Below are 23,101 nucleotides of genomic sequence, written 5' to 3' on the forward strand. Positions count from 1 at the left end.
AGTCAGGAAGTCTGTGATCCACTGACAGGTGGAGGCTGGCACAGTGAACTGGGTGAGTTTGGTGCTGAGGATGTCCGGGATGATGGTGTTGAACGCCGAGCTGAAGTCCACGAACAGGATCCTAGCATATGTCCCTGGAGAGTCGAGGTGTTGCAGGATGTGATGCAGGGGAAGGGAACTTCACACAGCTCCAGTGATTTGTTGAAGATGTGAGTGAAGATGGGGGCCTGCTGGTCCGCACAGATTTTCAGGCAGGATGGAGACACATCGTCGGGGCCAGGAGCCTTCCTGATCTTCTGCCTTTGGAAGAGGTGGCTCAGTTCTTCTTCACAGATCTTGAGTGCAGCTGAGAGGTCCGAGGGGGAAGGTGACTGTTTGAAGATGGCGTTGGAGTGGGGGAGAGGTGTGACTCTGGGCTTTTCAAATCTACAATAGAAACCATTCAGCCCGTCTGCCAGTAGTTGAGTACCAGCAGTGTTGAGGGATGGTCTCTTGTAGTTTGTAAGTGTCTGTAGGCTTCTCCACACTGAGGCAGGGTCGTTGGCTGCAAAGCTGTTATTTAGCTTTTCAGCTTTGCAGCTTTGACCTCTTTAGTCAGCATGTTCCTGGCCTGGTTGTACAAGACTCTGTTCCCACTTCTGAAGCCCTCCTCTTTGGTCTGACGAAGCTGCCTGAGTTTTGCTGTGAACCAGGGTTTTTGGTTGTTGTATGTGTGGAAGGTTTTAGTCGGCACACACATGTCCTCACAAAAACTGATGTAAGATGTCAGGTGTGAAGCGGTTGCAGTTTGGTTGGGTTTAGGCACCAAAACTAGTTGGTTGGATTTAGGTACACAAAGTACTTGGTTATGGTTAGGAAAACATTGTTGTTTGGGTATAGTCACAGAATCTGATAGGTCATAATAATTTTCCCAAATAGGCTCTCGTATGGAAACTAAACTCTGAACTCTTGGCAGAGAATATTTGGACAAGATATCATAGACTCCTCATTACAAATAAATTTCATATGACAATTTTACATACTATTCATGTAATACATTATTAAACAAATTTAAAACAGATTTTTCCCCTTTATGTTCTTTCTGTAAACTCGAAGTTGAATCCATTAGTTATCTTTTCTTTAATTGTACTTATTCTCAAGAATTCTGGATAGAAGTTGCTCTATTGATTTTTCAAATTTTTAACACATTAACACCCATATTGGAAGACATGGTCTTGTTTCTTAATTGTTAAACTGACTCTAAAACTATGGTGTCTTGTTTGCAAATTTCACACCCATAGAACGCTTTAAACCCCTCCTAGTTTTCACTTGTTTTATATTGAATTACAACATATCTTCGACTCTGTCTATTTTAATTATTATTTTAATTATTGTTAAACAAAAAAGCTCTCCATACTTCTTTCATAATTGGAAAATTACTCAGCAAAAAGTCAATTTATAGGCTATGTATTAATTTATCTCCCTCATTCAATGTGTTTTCTGCTCCTTTTGTTTTATTGTTATTGGACCCCCAGAGGGCGCATTGAGGCCGCAGAGTCTGGTCCGGTGCTGGAGAGACACGACGCCATCTTCAGCTGCTTCACTTCCGTTTTGCTGTTTTGCTTTACTGGATGTGAGCAGGCAGGGATCTGTCAGTACAGCGATCATGGGAAGAAAGAAGAAAAAGCAAATGAAGCCTTGGTGCTGGTATCCTTTCCCACATGTTACATTTAGTTTCATAACGTTATGTGTTGCAGCATCGCTGTCCTCTGTTTACTCAGCTAGCTTATAATAATCAGTTACGTTAACGTTAGCAGGCTCACATGTAACGTTATGTTAGAAAGAGTTGCTTTAGTTAAATGACCAGCTCCGAAGAAAATACTGAGAGGATTTTAAATACAGGCGATGTCGCTCTTTGACATCCTGTGATGTGTTGTTGTTATTAGCAAGGTGTTTTTGAGTTATGTTAATGCAGGACACGTCTAGCTGCAAAGTTATTATTACGTTAATGTTACGTTACATTGGCATTACAGTGAGTTTCCTAAACCGTAACCTCAGGTACTGTAACAGAGACTTTGATGATGAAAAGATACTCATTCAGCATCAGAAGGCCAAACATTTCAAGTGCCACATATGTCATAAAAAGCTGTACACGGGCCCGGGGCTTGCAATCCACTGTATGCAGGTGAGGAAACACTAAAGCGAACCCTCTTCATAAAATCAAACTAAATGACTTGTTTATATATAAAGAAACACACCTCACTGTATCACTTCTGTTGTAGGTACACAAAGAGACCATTGATGGGGTTCCTAATGCAATACCTGGAAGAACAGATATTGAGCTGGAAATATATGGCATGGAGGGTATTCCTGAAAAAGACATGGAAGAGAGAAGAAGAGTGCTAGAACAAAAGAACCAAGGTACTGACACCAAAACACCTTAATGTACTGTCTTTTTTTAGTGGTCTGTATGCTGCTATTATACGGAGGATTGCTGCTTCTGTGTTTGGTGCAGGTTGTTTTGTCATATTTTTGTTAAGTTTTCTGCTGTGATGTAACTTATGTATAATTTGTCAATTTTATACTTTTATATGTCTGTTGTTAAGCACCTAGTCACCAAAGCAAATTCCTTGTAAGTGTGAAAACTTTAGAATAAAGCTATTTCTGATTCTGGATTCAGAGACTCAAAAGAAGAAGCAGAACCAGGATGACTCTGATGAGTACGATGAGGATGACGAGCCTGGTCCCTCCTTCCAGCAGCCTGCCGTGGGCCAGCCCCAGGCAGGCTACATCCCCCCTATGACCCAGCACGGCATGCCTCCTGGCTCTGGTGCTCCAGGGATACCACCGGGCAGCTACTCAGGTGGGAAACAGTGACTTTACTTGAGAAAGTCAAATATTGAGCTAATCCTGAATAACACTGTATTGGTGTCATGCTGTTTACAAAGATTATACAGCTATAGTTTTCATATTCATGGTCATGCTACTCAACAGAAGTGCCCCCTGTATCTTTGGAACCTCAGTTTTTTGTCTTGTATTTAACCTCAAACCCACTGCTTACACGGTTGACCCCAATGCTGTAATTTTCGTAGTTGCTCTGCTTCGGCCTATTCTTTTTACAGATGTACGTGAGACTTCATTCAGATTCAGACAATAGATGTTTTTGTTAGCACATTGATTGCACTTTGTGTTGCAGCATGTGTCCTAAAATGTTTCAAAGACTGTGATAGTCATAGTTTGATCAAGGTGGAAACAAGTTTAAATGCTGTGATTAAAATGAAGAATTCTCCCTTTAATTAAATAATATAAAATATAAATATATACATTTAGGCACCGTTTATGTCATGTTAAATAGGAATATTAATGTCAAAAGAACCATAATGCGTAACATAAATTACATAAACTATTTTTTTAACTGGTAACACACTTTAGTTTGTAAAAATGAATCTCTTTGTTTTAGGAATTCCCCCAATGATGCCAGGTGTGCCTCCAATGATGCCAGGAATGCCCCCCGTACTGCCAGGAATGCCTCCAGGGTTAATGCTTTGGATTGTTAATCAAAAGATTAATCAGTCATTTTGTTTTTTAATCCCATCCTCATTATATCTTGTATTTTAAACATGGATATTTTTCCTCATGCATTTAGGATGATCCCAATGGGTGGGATGATGCCTCCAGGTCCAGGGATGCCTCCAATGATGCCAGGTGTGCCACCAGGTAAATGCCCTGCCAGTGTACGCCTTCAGAATGCACTTACCTCCATATCATTGCCTTGATGTGAATTATTATTTTAAGTTAAGTTTTTTTTTTTTTATATCACCGCTGTGGTGAGGCATTTACAGTTTCCCTTCTATAATGAATTTGTTCTGCTGGTGTCAGGCATGCCTCCTCCTGTGGGCCACCGTCCAGGCATCACACACATGGCTCAGGTCCCCCCTGCTGCAAACATGCTGACTAGACCTGCTGTTCCTGCTGCAGCAGCCCCTTCAGCCCAGCCTGATGTCACTAAGCCTCTTTTCCCCATTGCTGGACAGGTATAGTCTTTCTGACACCGCTTAACACTTTTTGTCTCAGCAGTCTTGACGGGGCCTTCTCCTGATGAATGAGGAATGTTTGAGTAGCTCGATGTGCTCACATAGGTTGATTTCTAAGGAGACTTTATCGAGCAATGCCTTTAAGTGAAGAGTTTATTTACATCTCCTATTCTTTACTGTTTTCCTGTGCTACAGATGGGCAGTCGCGTTGCAAGTACAAGTGCAGGCTCATCAAGTGCAGACTCTCAGTCTGTCGCATCACAAGTACGCAGCTGTCTGCCAGTTCTACTCTAACGACTTGCAGCTTTACAATTGGCATGCACACAATTGTGTATAGCTTGCCTGTGGTGCGCTTGGGCTATTTTATTTGCCAAATCTATTTTAGCAATAGATGATGAAATCCAACCTTTTATGTTGTTAGAAAATACTTAAGTAAGTCCTAGCAACATGCCTTTGTTTGCTTTTTCTTTTACTACAAATCTGCATTTATAGAATACTCCAAAAAAGATTTACTTCATGACCGCAACAAAATAAAAAAAATTAGTTGTTGCAGATTTGTAAAGTGGGCTTCTTATTTCTAAACTGCTATAGGGCAATGTAGCACAGCATGCTGTTTTGGATTTATTTTCTTGCAGGGTTGATGAAATAGGTTTTCACTTTAGTCATACGTTACAGGGTTACGCTCCCATGTGTGTAACAGCAGTGGTGGTAACGTGTCATTATGCAGTGCAAATACAAATTTGCAGAGCACAGCACAATTAAAGCCTGATGTGCTCTGACAAGGGCGTAGTTTCCAATTGGGATGCGAGTGACATGTCCCCCTCACTTTCAGAGTTTTAGTGCAATTTACTCACTAAAATCTCTCTGAACACCATTTTCATTCTGTCTAATCCAGATGAGCAAAGAGAGATGTTAAATAAAAATAATGTTTTTCTATTTTAGCCCTGGGTTTCACCTCCCAGGCTGCTCTACCTTTTGATTGGCAGTTACACTTGCAGCCACTACTTAGGGCAGTAAAAATTGATTTGAATCTATTTCTACAGTAAAAAATACATTCTGGAAAGACATGCTGCTCATTTTTCAATTATTTGAGCCCCGCAAATTAAGAGACTTCCTATTTAATATTGAATAATCTCAGCACGTTTGGGTCAAGTGAGAATGTTTTTCTGATTTTGGTGAACTGACCCTGTAAAGAAAGAGACTTAGGCAATGCAAATATTAAGGGAAAGATGAGATGAGCCTATGTACAAACAGTAATATTCGCTTTAAACTAAATTATTTGACTAAATATAAACTTCAATAATGGGAGTAACCTCAAAGTATGACTAAAAGTGTCCCCCCTGAGAAATTTACATGCCTTTCAGCATTTTCAGAGTCTCTCTAATTTGTTTTCCTCTGTTCCTCCCTCAGAGTCAGCAGCCAATGTCAGGGTCCCCCCACCCTCCCCCCTCTACCTCCTCTGATCCATCAAAGCCCACATTCCCGGCCTACACTCAGGCCACCGTAGCTGTGGCCAGCCCCAGCGCTGGCAGCAGTACAGTCTCCAAACCTCCCTCTACTGTGACCAGTAAGCCCGCCACCCTCACCACCACCAGTGCAACCAGTAAGTTGATCCACCCTGATGAGGATATCTCACTGGTAAGTAGTACAGCCGCAACTGTCCTCTCTTTATAGTTTTTACAGTAAGTAGCATTTTAATAAAAATTGTTTGTTAATAATGGAAAAAGTCAACAAATGGCTTTTCTTTAATAAAAGTGATTTATTAATGTTCTTTTTTCATTTCTACTGGTTGAGCTACAGAATTTCACTGTCAAATAATTCCTCCTCCTGGTTTGCTTTGTGTGTCCTGTAGGAAGAGTTGCGGGCTCAGTTGCCCAGGTACCAGCGGAGTATTCCCCGCCAAGCCCAGACCACCGCTGCTGCCCCGTCAGTGGGTCCTGTGGGTGGCATGATGGCTCCTCAGCAGGCCGGCATGAGGCATCCCATACCTGGTATACAGTGCCTGCCTTTACATTTTATGCATGATCTGTTAACCAGAGCTGTCTGTTGATGGCCTCACATCAGCCAAAGTGTGTCGTTCAATGTAATTAAACCTAAATTTAATGGATATGGTGTTATATTGTCAGCATACACAGTACTTTAATCTTAACACAACCAGCTAGCATGTGAATCTTTCCCATCACTGCCCTCCATTCCATATGACATGAAAGTACAGCCTCACAGAGGCATGGCTGTGGACTCTTGTTATAAAGTAAATTGTTTTTGCTACTGAATTTTGAATAAAAAGCCTACAAACCTGTGTTCTCGCAGGACAGTATGGTGGTCCACCCCAGGGGATGCCAGGCTACATGCCAGGAGGGATGCCTCCATACGGACAGGCCCCTCCTGTGGTCCCCCCAGGCTACCAGGGAGCTCCTCCACGGCCACCCATGGGTATGAGACCTCCTGTCATGTCTCCAGGAGGTCGCTACTGAAGCCTGCCTTCCTCTCTTCAATAGGTTTGGACACTCAACCCTTTTCTAATGTCCTCAGCTGCTAGTAGACACACCAGTATTGGTATGCTAGTACCACGACATACTGTTTATTCTACTACTGAGCTATGAGGAAGAGACACTGAATAAACAGCAAACAAAAGAGCTATAGAAGCATCTCAGAGCGCATGGGAAATATTTACACTGTACCTAACCAAGACTTTGAACTGTTGTTTCAAACCATCTCTGTTCTGTGGCTTTTTTTCCTTCTCATGTTTCATTTAGGTGTATAGAAGTGTAGTAGATATGGTTCGTAGTGTTGTGAAGGCGCTGGAGTTACATGGGCAGTACACACCCTTAATCAAGGCAAGTTTTATGTAAATCCATTTCTGTTCTAGACTAAACAGTGAGGCCTTCACAGCACGTAGTGCTGTTGGACTTAGTGTCCCCAACATTGTTTGGTGAGGGCTTCAAACAACTGTTTATGCATTTATTCTGTTTTATTCATAGTTTTAATGAGGAAATACTCCCTCAACCTTAAATAGATGAAGCACTAAATGAAATGGTAAATGTATTGTTGTAAAACTGTATTGTAATAAAATGTGGCAAAAATGTAAGACTCTTCTTTGCGGGATGTTAGTGGGAAAAGAGACGTCACAGCAGGTTTGTACTCCAGTTATAACTACATACTCATTGTTTTTTTTGTTGTCTTGAAGATGAACAATATTAGCAGAAATGTGCATCTATGCTTTTGCGTTTGTTGAGTTAAAATTAAAAATGTTGGTAACTGTTTTCGTTTGGCTATAGGCAGTATACATTTTTTTTTTTTATTGATGCGCTGTACATGGCACAAGCAGACTAGCCACTGAGTGCATTGTACAGCTGCATTACTTCCCGGGTCGCTGGTGGCTGCAGTGCTAAAACCCAGATTTCTCTTCTCCCTGTAGCAATGCCATGGGGGACTGGCTGAGGCCCTGTCTCAGTGTAGCCCTGTTTCAGCCTGAGGCAAGTCTCACCATTTTCTGTCTTCTTATTCATTACCAGGGGCCCTCACAGCTTACACGCTGTTGGATCTCAATGTCCCCAAACTTGCAGCAAGTTTGGTGAAGGCCCTTGTTTGTGTTGCGTTTAGGAACCTTTTTTTTCAGGCATGTTGGCTCATGTGAATTATATTCTTTATTGTTAAGCTCTTATGTGCTATTGAATCTGTGTCCTCCATTGGTGATTGGTGAGAGCATCAGGAAGCTCTGTTTTAATCTAATAACTTTATACTGAAAGTATAGAGCTATTAAATAAAACTGTATTCCTTTAGAAGCTTGTGATATAAACTAGTACAGTCCACAGCAGTTTATTTTCCGAAACACTGATTGCTTGGTCAGAAGTCAAATCATTTGTTAACACCCCCACATACAGACACCATTAACTGTCACCTGCAGCCATATGTACATTAAATGTTTGTTGGGAGGTTTGTGATTAACAAATGACTTTTCAAATGCTTGTAAAATTACCACTTAATCCTGTTTGTTTCATCAGCTTTCCTCACTTGATCATTTGAATTTAACTACTTACATGAAGGAGAATCTCTACCAGTAACAGGTCAGTTAAAGCTGTAAGTACCACTGCTGTAATTTAAATTTCCGTCGGCCTGTATTCTGTGTGCACACATATTGAGATCTTAATGTCTGTCACCTGGAGGTCTTTAATCCACAACAACCATTCTTAAGCATTTTACACTAATGGCAGCCAATCATTCAGTATGATCTTGAGGAATAACTCTAAAAAATGATATTTAGTACTTGAGTGTGCAACACATTTCCCCCCCACTAGTTCTGCTAAATGTGATCAGCATCTCAACATAGTGCAAATCAAGATTATTCACACCAAAAACAAAACTAATGATTGAGTCTACACTGGTAAGTATGGGCTCATTATCACCTCTGTTAAATATGCTAATCCACTTAATATTCAACAATTTGTTGCTTAAACTCTGCTGTGTAAGAAAATATAGAACCAAGATGATACTGTTTATTTATTAGTACACAAAAAAACTTGCCTAGAAAGCTTTTACCTGCTGAAGATTACAATTAATAAAAAGATTTCATACATTTTCCTCTACTTGTAGGTATTTCATACAGCTTAGAAGCTTTTGAAGAGAGATTTTTCTGCTCCGAGTCAAAAACTGAAGCTTAATCATAAATATTTGTTTTAGGTCTGTCCCTTAAAGGACTCTAAATGATTTTATTTGTGAATTCTGTGCCAATGACTGAATGTTTAATGTTTTTCCTTAATAAATCAGTTTGTAAATGCTAATGTGTCTTTTTGATGTATCTCCTTTACATTGTCTAAAAGTTCTGGTAGTGAGATGAGACATTCAAGTTTCAAAATCCTCTGTAGTTCATTTAATTTATAGAGCTGCAAATTAGTGGAAGGCAGTCTTCCTATGTTCAGTAGTTGACCTGATCATATTAGTAATTCAATAAGGAAAACTGTATGTGAAAATCCTTGATGGCACACAAGTGTCGTGTTTTTCCAGAAAAACTTTATTTTATCCTCATCTACAGAAATCTGGCATATTCATCATCTCACTTCTGTTCACTGGCACAATTCCCTTAGCTTCTCCATTTCATTGAATTGAATGTCCAAACTAGTATTTAAGTTAACTGCTAACAGCACCATTAAAAAAAATGCAATTTACAGAGTATAAATACTCTGTAAAATGTTTTTTGAGCTAATTTAGTTTCTTTCAGTAATTAATCAGCTCAATATACTGTATGTCCACGAGTATTGAGCTGATTCCACAAACCTCCACAATCTAATTTTGACAATCAGACCTTGGCCACATCACTGGATGCATTAATGAAACATTGCATATAGGAAAGTGGATATTTATAAGCTGTTTGTAAATGCAAAATAAATACATTATTAAAAAATGTTTGTGTAAATAAATATTTCTGTACACCTAAGTGTTTCCAAGGCCCTGTCTCTGTGTAGTCCTGTTTTAGCCTGTGGAAAGTCCCATTTTCTGTCTTCTCATTACTTACCAGGGGCCTTCACAGCTCTTACGTGCTGTTGGATGTCAATGTTTGTGTTGTTGACATTATCTTCAGGCATGTCAGCTAAAGTAAATATTATTTCCCGTTGAGCTCTATGTGCCACTTAACCTGTATCCTTCCATCTTTGAAAGGGGGAAAAAAATCAGGACACTGTTTTCGTTAATAGCTTTACACTAAAAGTAAAGAGCACATCTAGCTTTCTAGATATTATGAATAGAAACAAAACACATTGAGGGAAAGTGCTATTATCAAATATTTATTAGTTTAAAAAACAACAAACAAAATGCTTGTGAGAGTAAGCGTGAGAATATGGTTTATATCAAGATTAATATGGCAGATTTTCTGCAAAACAACTGTGCTGCCTCGAATGACTACCTTAAAATCTCACATTTGCAATCTCATGATATTGTCTGCTTTTTACATGGTGTCCGCGGGGTCTTGAAAAGTCTTAAAAGGTAATAAATCAATGTTGCGAAAATTAAGACCATTTAAAAGTATTAAAAAGTCTTTATCGCTATTTAACAAGGTATTAAATTTTGAAGATATTTTTTTCAATGTGAAAATCCTGTATGTCCAAAAGTTTGTTTGCGAACGTATTTATTTATAATGCATAGCCAAAAATACTAGACAGGCAGTGAGTAGCGACTGTGTGATTCCTTTCTGAAACGTTATTGCAGGGATCTACCGAGCGACTATTTCACTCTTAAAAGCTCCAAAAAATAGATCCGTGCGAACCGGAAAATGATTTACGAGTAGGCTACAACCGACCGTAATTTCCCACCCCGCCGGACCCGCAATGCTAATCGTCCAAAACATAGTCGGAGTGGCGATCAGGAGTAACGGGATTAACCCGGTTGGCCGGTCGCTCTGTGGCCACTTTGAACAGCCTCGTTCCTGAAAAACAAGAGCGAGATGCGCCGCCAGCAGCTGAATCGGTAAGACAGAAGACAGCAGGGAAAATCCAAGGAGCGTGTGGGTTTGGCTAACGTTAGCTGGCTATTTAGCTAAATCGGTGCTTTTTATTGATTATTGTCACTTTTTGTGAACAAATCATTCACAGCCTGGATGGAGAGGGATTTTAAAAAAAGCTTGATGTGCTGCAACAAACTTTATAAATGTTGAACTCAATGTTCTGCATAAACGGTTATGATTATTGACGAGTTAGTAGCCTAAAATCAAGGCTGGAGACTATCATGTAGCCTAGAGCATTTTTCTTGCACAAAGTTAATGAATAAAAAACAACCCCAAACTGAAGCAGCTGTAATTTGAATTAATATACTGGTGGTATGTTATATACTATTATATGAAATTATATCGAATATAGTAACATAATGAATATATTAATTTCAAGCTTACAGTTTACTATTAAATTAACAATATACTTTCAATTTAATGTTACACATTTAGACTAGTTCCTCCTCCAGGTTGTGCCTGTGCTACACCGCCTACACTACTTAGATTATTCATCACTCAGTTTGTTCTCTTCATCTTTGTTCCCTCCTGGCCTATTTGAATTTTGTTTTATTGATCAAGTGGACGGTGAAAGTTATCACACACATCATTGCAGGCAAGCTCACATTATGAAACTCACATTATATTATTATTAATTGGTTTATAGTTTAAACCAACTAAAACGCAAAATTACACTGTGTTTCACATGATTTGCTGTAATGTTGCGTACATAAACGTCATAGCTTATGTAAGACAGTTGCTTTTCGCAGGAAATCTGACCAGTCCTTCACATAGAAAACTGTTGGCCCATACAGGCTGTTATAGGCAACTGAGAAAGTTGGTGAATGCCTCAATGTTTAGGTGGCGTTACAACCTGATGACATATAGGCAATAAATATGTTATAAATATACTTAAATTCCTTTTAAAAACTCTAAAATGACCCTTTTAAAGGTGTGTGGCTGATTTAATCAGTTACAGCTCAAAGTGGCGTGGCAGTCTTAAAATATTTTGAAAAAGGTATTGAATTTTACTTCAGGATTCCTGTATATACCCTGTTTTATTATACACAAACATGAGGCAGACTTTCTGTTTACTGGTACAATTCAATTACAATTCTCAATATTAAACTAAAATTTTGTAAATGTAAATACTGTGTAAAAAATAACTACTTGCATTAGATCAGACCCTTAATCTTGTGTTTCATAATTTGAGATACGAATGTGCGTCTTCACCATCATTTTAGTACCAACAGATCCACAAGTTGTGTTTTTTGAGAATCATACTGTAGTAAAAGCTGTGACACTGGATGCATCTTTCTATATACACAGTATATGTGCTTTTAAAGATGTGCATAATTAAAATCTAAAGTCTAATGGTCCATTTAAAATATCTTTTGAGTCGATTCCAATGCATATTTTACTTGTGGACAAAAGAAAAAACATCTTTCAGTCTGTCCAGCTTCAGTCGAGGCTTTCAGAAAATAAACCATCAGAATATTTATTTCTCCAGATTTTTCTTTTTGTGTCTTCAGGATTATGTATTTACCACTGCAACATAGGACTAATATTTGCAGTTTTCCTGGTACATGCCAATTATTTTCTCAAGTTTTTCTCCTGCCCTCTGTCGGTTCTCGACATAAAGTAGTGAGAGAATGGATGTAAAATTTCCTCCTCCAAGTCTGTAGGTCCTCATCTGTCTTTGGAATGGAGAAAGCTTTTCAGCTGGACCAGCCTTGTCAGTATTGTTGTGTTCAGATGCTTGTTCACTCTCATCTGGTACACTGCAAAGAAAATCAGCATATACAGCACTCTTCCTTTTCAGCCATTTTTTAGGAATGTATACTTGTTCTGGATCCCTTGGATCAAGCTCTTCATCCTCTTCGCTAATGTCAGTTTGAAAGTAGCTGAGGTTTTCAGAAATGCACTCAAGTGCATGGCTCAAGCTCTTTTGTAATCCTTTCAACTGCTGATGAAACCTCTGCCAGGGTTGTTTGACCTCTGCTGATATGTAGTGTGTTAACAAGTACTGTATCAACTCTGATTTCCCAGTACTGTTTGAAAAAACATCTACTTCTGACAGGAATTTTAGCAGCCTGCACCCAACATCCACTTCCCCGTAGTATGAACTGCTTAGGGTGACAGTCTCTTTCTTTGGTGTTTTCTCTGAGGCCCAAAAGGCAGATATTCCTTTGAGTGCTGTGCTTATAATTTCAATGTCCAATTCAGGGGATGGTTCTTTTTCCTCAAGCTGGTCATACAAGTGGTAAAACCACCTCTTGTAAACTTGTCCCAAGGTGTCATGGACAAATATATCATTTGGAAGAAGAGATTTTGCTTCCTCTGCCCACTCTGCTCTTTTTGTTGCATCTGATGAAAAAAGTTCTGATGAACTTCAGGAACTCATCTCTGTCAAACCTATGATTGATAAGTACCTTGTCGGTGATGAGATCCATGGCAATATCACTCTGAGGTGAATTTGCAGACAGCAGACTCAGAATTTCCTCTGCCACCAGTGGATGAATAATCCGTATTGATGAGATGTGTGTTGAACTTTATTTGAGGTGGATGAAAATAAGCATAGCTTTGTCACTGAGAAGATCCTCAAATGCATGGTACTGAGCTCGGCGGATATGCCAAGAGATGCCTCGCAGTGTGAGACAGATATGTCTTCAACATAGCAGTTCAAGAGAGCCATAAATCTGATGAGGCGAGTGATAGGTGAAGAATAATCAATGTTACTAAGAGGGTTTTTCATAAAATCCTCAATGTAATTTGGCTGAAACTCTTTACTCATCAGTACAAAAGTGAGGATGAATTCTGGATGAAACAGCAGTTTGAGTTGCTCCAACTTTTTTGAGAATAAAGGCTTCTCTATGTTTGTGAGCTTATGTGTGACTGCTAGTGTTTGAGATGGTGATGCTCTGCACATTTTTCCTGGATCATTTGACCTGTTGCAGATGAGGAGGATAAAGCACAGCACAGAGGGACTTATTTTTTGTTGCAATGACATTGCCAAGCTCTCGTCTGACATCATCTATGTAATCTGCATTACAGCCCTCCAAGAGCAAGAGCACTGGCAAACAGTTATTTTTGTCTCTCTCATCAAGTTCTCTCAGTCTCACTGCATGCTCGCACACAGTTGTGATTTCCTTACATTGTTTAACAACTGCACATTGTACTTTCTTTCTCCAACTCCAGAGGATCTGTCTTACTACAGTACTTCCACCACTGCCTGGTTCATGGTATATGTTCACACTCCCAATAATAATATAATAATAATCTTTATTTGTAGAGTACTTTTCAAAAACAAGTTACAAAGTGCTTTAACAAGTGTAAAGACAATAATACCCAAAAGACAATAATACAAAAACAATACAAGATAAAAGCAAGAAAACATTGAAAAGACTAAAATACACGTTTAAGATAAATATAAAATAAATAAAATACAATAAAATAAAAGGGATAAAATAAAGTCAAATAAGATCGGGAAAGGCTCTCCTATAAAATTATGTTTTAAGAAGGGACTTAAAAGAGTTCACTGACTCAGCCGACCTGATTTCCTCGGGCAGGCTGTTCCAGAGCCTCGGGGCCCTGACAGCAAACGCTCTGTCCCCTTTAGTTTTCAGTCGAGACTCTGGAACAGACAACAGACCTCTGCCCGAGGATCTCAAGGTGCGTGCTGGTGTGTATGGGACTAAAAGGTCAGAAATATAAAAAGGCGAGACGCCATGAAGAACTTTAAAAATTATCAATACAATTTCAAAGTCTATTCTAAAACATACTGGGAGCCAGTGTAGTGAAACTAAAACAGGGGTAATGTGGTCATATTTCTTTGTTCTGGTTAAAAGCCTGACAATCTGGAGTCGATCAGTAGATTTTTGGGTTAAACAGGTGAAAAAGCTGCTGCAATAATCCAGGCGTGATGAGATGAAGGCATGTAAAATGGTCTGTGTCCTTAAAAGTTAACATAGAATGAATTTTTGCAATATTTCTAAGTTGATGACCAGGATTTCTGTTTTGTCTGAGTTCAGCTGGAGGAAATTATTTGACATCCATTTTTTAACTTCAGGAAGAAGACCACAAGTGAACGCTTGGGAAGGATGTCATTGCAGATGAGAGACACCACCTTTTTCAGTTTCTTCTTTCTCATTTTGATCCAGGTTTTTTCATCATAGGTTTCCTCTCCACCAGCGAAGTTTTTTCTTTCATTGCAGAAAATCCAGCTTGTACTATCAAAAAGCTTAAAAGACTCAGCAAAGTCATCAGTTTTAAAATCATCATTATTTGTGAAGTTATCAAGAGAGTGAAGGTTTAGGCAACCTGCCCTTTAGATCTACTACAAAGACCAGATGTCTTTGGGTCAGGGTCAAAATCAAACACACAGAATAGATTCATATGAAACAAGAAGCTTGTGCTGTCGAGATGCTCGGGCTGAAATTTGTTGGTCACTATTATGTAAAATAGAGAGTTGTGCCACATGTTAAGAGGATAGAGAATTTGCTCTTTTGATCCTCTCTACAGTCAACAGCCATTTGACTGCTTGAAGATTCTGCCTCTTCTCTCTGTTGGTCTTTCTCTCTCAGTCGTTGAATGAATGGAACAAGGTCATCATCAGGTATGCGTGGTGTACTAGCTCCTACTCTGTTATAAGGAACTTTCTCCTCACATTTGACTTTTTTGTCCTTCTCAGAGAATTTTGGGACACAAACAGAGTACAGCTTATTTTTTACAATGCTTGCTTTTGGGACAACATCATATTCAATGACCCATGTTTTCTCAGTAGTTTCCTTGTCAAAGACCTCAATGAATCGGGGGTTCCTTATGCAACTCCTAGCATCGCATTGTTGCTTTGATCCTTTGAAGCATTTTTCAATGTAGTCTAGCGCGTTGACAAAGTCTTCTTGACTCCTGACAGGTACTCCTATAATTTCACCATGCTGATGTTTGCCTCTTACTTTATCCATAACCCCAAAATGAATTGTCCCATTGGTTCGCATATTCATGCAAGCACAAGCAAATCTTAATACCTCACATGCTACTTTTGTTTGTAGCCTTTTTGAGTCTAGCTTGTGCGCAATCTCCAGTGACTTATATTCATGACATGGAACAATCATGTTTTCAATTCCTGTCTCTGGAGGCAGCACATTGTGTTTGACATATCTATAGTTTTTTTCATGCTGGTCAAAGTTCTGATAGTCACAGAAAGATGAAGATACTTCTGTAGAAGTTGAGTTGTCATTGCACTCCATGGGAATATTATCCCTTTCTGCTATGTCACAAGGTTTTTGTGAAGGAGGGTTGGGTTCCTGTCCTAGACATAACACATTTTCTTTTATGTCATCTCTACTTTTAGCACTTAAATCTCTTCCTGTATCCATTTTGTTCGGTTCTGACTTAAAAAGATCATCTCTTTTCGTCAGCAGGTGTTCAATCTGGCCACTTTTCATTCCAATAGTAGTACTGAGATATTTCCTCTGTAGAGTTGTGAGAACTGGTCCTGTCACCTCCTCCTCCTCCAGTTTTATTACGTACTTCTCTTTTATTCCAATGAATCTCAACCAGGAGCTCACATGAGATTCTGTCCATCTGTCACAGGACAGATCATGCCATCCTGCAGAACAAGATGTTAAAATCAAGTATCATATAAAAGCAGTTTAATGCATCTTTGACTGTAACTGTACTGTTGCAACACACAGTGGTAAATTACTGGTGGCGGGCTTCAACTATTTTGATGTTCTGCTATCTGTTTGCTTTGTCATTTATTCTGATTGTACTCCAAATATAATATACAGTATACCTGCTATCTGGTAAAAGGTAGGAGGAAATGCACTGCTGCACTTACTTAAAAGGTTCAAGCCCATTACACTTGATACTGTTTTATTAGGGCCCACACCTAACTGTGATGTTAGCACTGAACATCATTTACTGTGAAACATAGAAACTGCTATGGCAGAATTCGGTGCCTGGGTGTATGTAGGAATAAGATATGTATCTGAGTTGCACTCCTCTCTCTCTCCAGGTCTCTCTTAAAAAAGAGGTTCTAAATCTCAATGAGATCATCTGGTTAAATAAAGGTTAAATAAAAAAATCTGTCACACTGTCACTGATTGTAAATGTGGCTGTGTGTGTGCCTGTATAATATTATGTTACAGTATAAAATATAAAAGTAACCTTACAGTATGATAAAAAGAAATGTACATCTTTATGAAATGGGAGTGTCACAAGGTTTTGTGATGGTTTTACATTCACATGTGAAACAAACAACAATTAGAAGTGGTACATTGGTTTAATCAACATTATTAGAGAGTTCTTGGACACAGATTAAAAATAATTATATCTTCTTGAATTGTCACTCATTCCTAATGGCAACAAACCATGCCTTTATTTCTAGTATACTATAATGATAGGCAACATTTCATACTTACCCATCTCTGAGGAGCTGCTTTCCATTTTTTATGGGTGTTTGTGTGGATCGCTAGAGCACTGGTATCATTGTTGATAATTTTTCGGTCTTTCAGAGTCTCTGTTGGTGAAAAAGCAGTGTTAGAACACCTTCACTTTGTAACACTCTATAGTGTTTGTTGTGTATGTCTGAAGTCAGTTATGCTAGGTTATGCATTTATATCATAGTCTGTCAGCGGCTAATTGTAAATTGTCATTTTGAATTAATAACTCATATGTGGTGTCAGGTTCCTGTAGTAGTATGTTACAGGATATTGCACAGGTGGTTGTGGAAACTAATTAAACAAACAAATACATTCCTTCATATTCCCTTCAAAGTGAGGGTAAAACTACTAATTGGGGCACATTATTTTAAGAGCACAAATGACTTATTCATGCTCACTAGTTTTTTAACAATTAAATTAAACCCAAACACCTACATGGCTGTGTACAGAATGTTATGACAATGTTTATTTTAGTAGGTAATTTATATTTTTAGCATATTTTAAAGCATAGTTTTTATTCAGGCTACAGTTCATCTTCATCAGTAGGATCAGTAGAGTAAATGAACGTCTATGTATCAAAACTCTACCACAGATTACCTCATATCACCTCTTGTTGAATGAAAAACCTTGACTCTAGGAATCAAATTAAAACAACACTTACTGTGAATGTCTGGGCACTAACTGTGATTCTGTCATTCCACCTATTATTTCACTAAACTACAGCGTGCACTGGTATGCTGCTTTAAGCCAAACCCATTTTACCAGGGTGTCTCTCTTTGTAAATCAAGCACATTAGAAGGTGAAAAAATGCTGAAAATAATCAATTAACAAACAAGGGAATTGATATTGCTGATATTACAGAAGTACTCAATAATGGCAAGAATGGCATAGACATGAAAAGAGCAACTAGTCTATTTTGCCCTTGATCTGTCAGTCAGTTAAATTAGTTTCTCACCAACTGCTGTATATGCAACCATTCTCCAATTCAATCTTAACCTCTAATCTAATCAGTAACAATAACAGTAATTACAATATTTTTCATCAACAATAAAATTCAGCATTGACAACTAAACCTGAAATGAAAAGGGAAATATTACTATTGAAACACTAGAAAAAGGTGTAGGCCTACCGGCACTGAGAACATTTCCACTGAAAAATAAAACATGGGCATTTATGTATTTTTTTTGCATTCTCATCCATTACTTAATGGATCTTACTCTTAACCTTTTTTTCATTGCAGTTTTTGTTAACTGACAGTTTCTATTCACATCAAGTTACTTTTGGTTTCAATTCTCCATCACTGTTTGGGTGTGGAGAGGCGTGGTTTGAGGAGAGGAGGGGTGTGATGAACATTCTTCAGATGGCTGGTTAAGGAGAGTGTTGTTCTCTCGATAGTACATTACATGAAAATTACACTCCTCTTTCCACCCTCCAATCTTTCTGCCCAAACATTGACAGAGAATTAAAACTGAAAACCACTGACACTAAATAGAAACTGACAGTTTGACTGTACCTTACTGCACAGGGAATGTAATTAGTTTCAGGTGGCATAATCCAACCTTAATTTTAGACTTCAAAGTTCTTTTCCTAATTTGCAAACTACATACACAACATGAATCGCTTTCCTCCGATTCACTGTTTTTATGTGGGTGCGCCTATGTGAGTTTCTCAATGATAACTTTGTGGTCAGTGTTCCAGAGTCTAAAACAGGACATAAAGGCCATACAGATTCAAAGGACATCAAAACAATTATAGTATAAAAAAAAATATCAAAGTATAACTATAAAGAAAGACAAGATTTCAAAACTTTCATTATGTAGTATTTCACTTCAATTAAACACACTTTTTGTTTTAAATTAAGTAATTTAAGATTCCAAGCTTATATAAGCTAACTTATTGTACTTACCAATTTTGTTATCTCGTAGGTAGACTGTATTCAGCACACCATTTCCTTCATTTGTGATGCAGGTGTAGGTTTGTACAGAACAAGTGCACATTTCCTGATTTTATTGTCAAGGTGTGTCACTAGATTACAAGGAAACTGGGAGGTTCCTAAATCAATACCTTTCCTGTATATTTAGTTTCGCCTCTTTCACTTTGCTTTACAATTCAGTGGATAAGATTTGTTTTTTTTAATTCTGTCCTGCCCAGCAGCCTGGTATGCAGTATGAGGAGCTGGATACCATGTTGTTTCTGACAGATTTTGCTCTGACAAGGCAGTTTTTATTTAGTGCTTCTTTATTATTTAATTAATTATATACATGTATATATTTGCCACCCGGCCGGACAGAGGGGCTGAAATGAGGGTGTGGGGGAACAAACATCACACAAACAGACAGCACAGAGAAATGACAGCACCTGCAAGAGAATGGGGATAGGGGATGACATCTGAGGGCTGTTTCACAAAACCAAGATAGATCCTTGCTGAATTAAGAAGTAGCACATAAGTTACCATGGCGTTTTATTCTGTGCAGCTAGTCTGCTCCAGACCCGGCTAACAGCCAGGCTTAGTTAACCCTGGTGCCTTATCTGTTCAGTCAGTGGTCACACCGATCAGAAACTAATGTGTTTTTTTCAGTTATTCAATGTTCTCATGTATATGTTTTGCACATTTTTTCATTAGCCTGCATTAAAATACCACAGGTAGCCTACATTTTGGCAATATGGTAGCACATAGTTTGTGGTCATTATAGTCCCACTTCAATAAGGAGGCTATATTGTGCACCTTTTATTCATGAAACAACAGGGAGAGGACACCACAATGTTTTTTTCAACCTTTTTTTCTCTGGAATCACTCATCTGCTGCGAGCTTGGGAGAGAAAACAACGATTAATAGGCCTACATTGTGTTACAGTCATGCTTACAGTGTGCTTTGCGATGATCACTTCTCTTTCTAGTTGCTGGATTTCCAATTTCCTCAGTGCCTCCTTTTATCTCCATATCTAGGTCCAAGTCCTGCCGGGGTTTTTGTTGATATTTTATTTTGTTAATTTTTTCCAAGTGTGTGCAGTTCAGACATCTGGCAGTTTGTAAAACACATATGAATTAGCACAGCATGAACTGTGCACCTGTGGATGTATACTTACTACATTGCCAGACTGTAGGACTACAGCCTCAGGGTCAAGTTACAAATATGATACAGCATTTTCTATGGGCACCATATCTCTGACTTCTTATCAATTATTCATATTGATTAAACAAGTACACTATTTTCACACAAAATTGACAAGTACACTATTTTCACACAAAATTGACATACCTCCAGCCTCTCTGCCAAGGCCAACTATATATAGCCTATATACATTTTGAAAGCATTTGTTAAAAATGTTGCTTGCAATGAAAAATGTTAAATAATTGAAAATGCTTTAAGAAAGGTTTATTTGCGCAATAAGAAAATGTGCAATGCAATGTAAACCTAGAAGAAACAAATGTGCCTTGTCCAAAAAAAGTAACATAAGCTAAAAGAACAAGCTACTGATTACTGCGTTATATTTGTGTATTTGAACTGTCACCTGCAAGCTGAATTTTCCTTTCATATAAATAAAGAAATTTCCACCATAAATTGGTGCAGAATATTTCTGTTGAAGTCAGGGGAAATTAAGTGTTTAACGTTAAAAACGTCTGGGGGAGGACCCCCAGACTCCCCACTCAGATATTTCAGCATTGAATATTACTTCAAAATAGTGTTAAAATATTTTTCTCGTCTTGTTCTTTTGTGCACACCCCTAATCTGAGCCCTTATGACCCCACCATTTTCAACACAAATAAATCTTTTCCATTTCAGCATCAATGAATCTGTGATCGACCGTGTGGTCTCGTAAAGAAAGCCGTTGACACCCAGTTATCTGAATTACTTACACCTTGCTTGACATTGTTGCTCCTCCTGAGCCTGGTTTGGCCTTTGTGAAATTGATAAATCCAGGATACACTGATCACACTAGGTCAAGCCTAGCTTTATCTCTTATCCTGGATTTATAAATTCCGCTTTTGTGAAACAGCCCTCAGGAAACAGAGAAAACACACCAATAGATAAGATTTATGAATCCCACCTTTATGTTCATATGCTGTGTCACTGAATAATCTATATGCTATTAACCACCTGTTGCCCTCACACAGTAGCAGGAACGATACGAGTGTGTCCAAATTAAGAATTGGCATTTTTAACGGACATGGCGTCGCAGTGGTAACTTAACTATTAAACAGGCCTACTATAATAAAATGGACCTATGGACTGCATTAGAAGAAATTATTAGGCTGAGCAGAACAGCAGAAATGCTCTGTTTCAGCAAAAGCTACACGACATCATCGTTAGTCAGTGCAGACATAAGGTACAGTACATTTGTCATTTTATAACACGGTTGTATATTGAGATGACGTTAATAGCTCACTTTATGCTACTCGCAAAGCAAATGTTATATACAGAAATAAACAATTTGATTGACATGATGCAGTGCTAATGTCTGGTGGTACGACAGCAGATACTTCTCTGTGTCTTTCCAGACGGCAGCAGAGTGAACAGGCTGGGGTGGGTCCTGTATTTTAGTAGGCTATACTTTTGGCTCTGTGCAGGCACTTCACCTCACCGATATTGCTAACCACTGGGTAGATGGGTATAAATGGTCTTTTGAGCTGTTTTAATCACCTGCTGCAGAGCCCTCTGTCCGTGCACATCCCATGGCAGTTGGTGATGTTTCTAGTCAGGATGCTTTGCTATTGCTCATCTGTAAAAGTTAAGAACTTATGTTTCCTTAAGAAATACAGCCTGTTTTTGAGCTTTTTTCACCTGGATGGAGATGTGAGAACAGGGCAGATGCAGTTACTCAATGTCACTACAAGAGGGCAGTGCACTCATGACTAGATACATTTTGGCAGAAGGTATGGGCTGATTTTTGTGTCAGTATAGGCTGAATTTGAATTGCTCAACTTGAATAATTGCATTAAAAAACTGAATATGAATTGCTCAACTTGAATTTGAGTTTATCAGTTTGAAACTGAATTCCAATAAACTTGAAACTGAATGTGATATTATGAATCTAAACTGAAATTCAAGTCTTTGTGTGCTTTCACATTCAGTTCTCTAAATTCAATTTAAATCCATAAGTTTCAGTTTTACAGGTCACAGGCAGGTTTAAGTCCTTGAGGAAGAGCAATCGAGTGCAGATGCACAGAGCGCTTTTTCGGCCAATCAGCACGTTAGTTTTTGACCACTTCCTGTATTCCACACCGGTGGCCTGTTACCCCGGCTGTGTGTAAGTTATCTCCTAAAGCCCACAATAGAGGTTACGTAACTACTACTTTGTAACTAAATCAGCTACTAATATGGGTTGCACCTCAATTACTTCACTAGATTAACTTGGGAGTAAAGTCGTAACTATGGCCGTGTGCATTAGCTTTCTGGCTAGGTAGCCACTTGGTATCTTAGCACATCATAGTAAGCTGGATAGATATTGAAATATCATATCAATAAATTCGGTCTCTACTGGATTACCGTGTAGTTAAATGACATGCAGTTAATGAAATGTTATGCTGAGGGGCAGAAAAACGGCAGTTTTACCATTAGTGAGTATAATGCTGTGACAGCTCTACACCTAGCCTGTGTGGCCTGTGTGATTTTAACTCTTAGTTGTTATGTAAGTTAACTAGGCTAAGTTTGAACACATCTGCTGTAACAGGCTGCTCAGCACCTCCTCTGTAAGTTACTGAAGTTACTAACCATTTCACAAAGAGCACCAGTGACATAACAAACCAGGATTAATTTCAGGACTGAAGGACAGGGATGGGTTGAAGCCCACTTCAAACTTGGAACATGTAAGTTGTGGACTTAATAAGCAGTTTTACTGTTATACAGTATGTTAGCCGGGTGAACTTGCCACTAGCATGCTGCGAGGCTAATGTGGTTAGTGTCTGTTCCACATACTATGGAGGAATTGTGTGAATGTTGAGCCTTGTATGAAGTAAATTAAATAACCACAGTAACGTTAGTAGGTGTGGTAAATTTTAGTGGGATTTTACTGCAAAGCTAACATTAGCTCCGCGGCTAACACGGCCAACGTTAGCCATGTTAGCATTAAGCCCGTCAAAACACCACAGTAGTCGGTTACTTTTTGTGGAACTACTGTAACGCTAACGTTAGCTCTTCTTATTAAGCTGTCGATGTTCGCTGGTAA

At 38.7% G+C, this 23,101-nt stretch overlaps 1 protein-coding gene, 1 long non-coding RNA gene and 1 pseudogene across 9 annotated transcripts; 2 read left to right on the top strand and 1 right to left on the bottom strand.

Annotated features, from left to right (window-relative positions):
- Positions 1 to 1,528: 1,528 nt before the first annotated feature.
- Positions 1,529 to 7,489, top strand: znf207a (zinc finger protein 207, a). 8 transcript variants are annotated; one of them, XR_006829122.1, is made up of 13 exons: positions 1,529 to 1,686; positions 2,038 to 2,164; positions 2,262 to 2,400; positions 2,660 to 2,842; positions 3,440 to 3,515; positions 3,626 to 3,696; positions 3,859 to 4,013; positions 4,209 to 4,277; positions 5,424 to 5,651; positions 5,866 to 6,004; positions 6,324 to 6,511; positions 6,770 to 6,850; positions 7,432 to 7,489. XR_006829122.1 is itself a non-coding variant. In XM_046076278.1 (12 exons), the coding sequence occupies exons 1-11, from the start codon at positions 1,646 to 1,648 to the stop codon at positions 6,485 to 6,487; spliced, it is 1,392 nt and encodes a 463-aa protein (XP_045932234.1). In that variant the 5' UTR covers positions 1,529 to 1,645; the 3' UTR covers positions 6,488 to 6,511; positions 6,770 to 7,096. The 8 variants fall into 8 exon arrangements, 6 of the variants coding, with proteins under 6 accessions (XP_045932234.1, XP_045932248.1, XP_045932227.1 ...); XR_006829124.1 differs by having other exon boundaries at positions 5,424 to 5,616; XM_046076278.1 differs by lacking the exon at positions 7,432 to 7,489 and having other exon boundaries at positions 6,770 to 7,096.
- A 526-nt stretch (positions 7,490 to 8,015) lies between these two features.
- On the top strand, positions 8,016 to 9,447 carry LOC123987435. The gene is made up of 2 exons (XR_006829130.1): positions 8,016 to 8,080; positions 8,607 to 9,447. It is a non-coding gene; the product is annotated as an uncharacterized LOC123987435 (long non-coding RNA).
- Positions 9,448 to 12,049: 2,602 nt separating this feature from the next.
- LOC123958973 lies at positions 12,050 to 16,938 on the bottom strand (annotated as a pseudogene).
- Between the last annotated feature and the right edge of the window lie 6,163 nt (positions 16,939 to 23,101).

The sequence above is a fragment of the Micropterus dolomieu genome, linkage group LG02 (genome assembly GCF_021292245.1).
Source record: "Micropterus dolomieu isolate WLL.071019.BEF.003 ecotype Adirondacks linkage group LG02, ASM2129224v1, whole genome shotgun sequence".
Lineage (NCBI taxonomy): Eukaryota > Metazoa > Chordata > Actinopteri > Centrarchiformes > Centrarchidae > Micropterus > Micropterus dolomieu.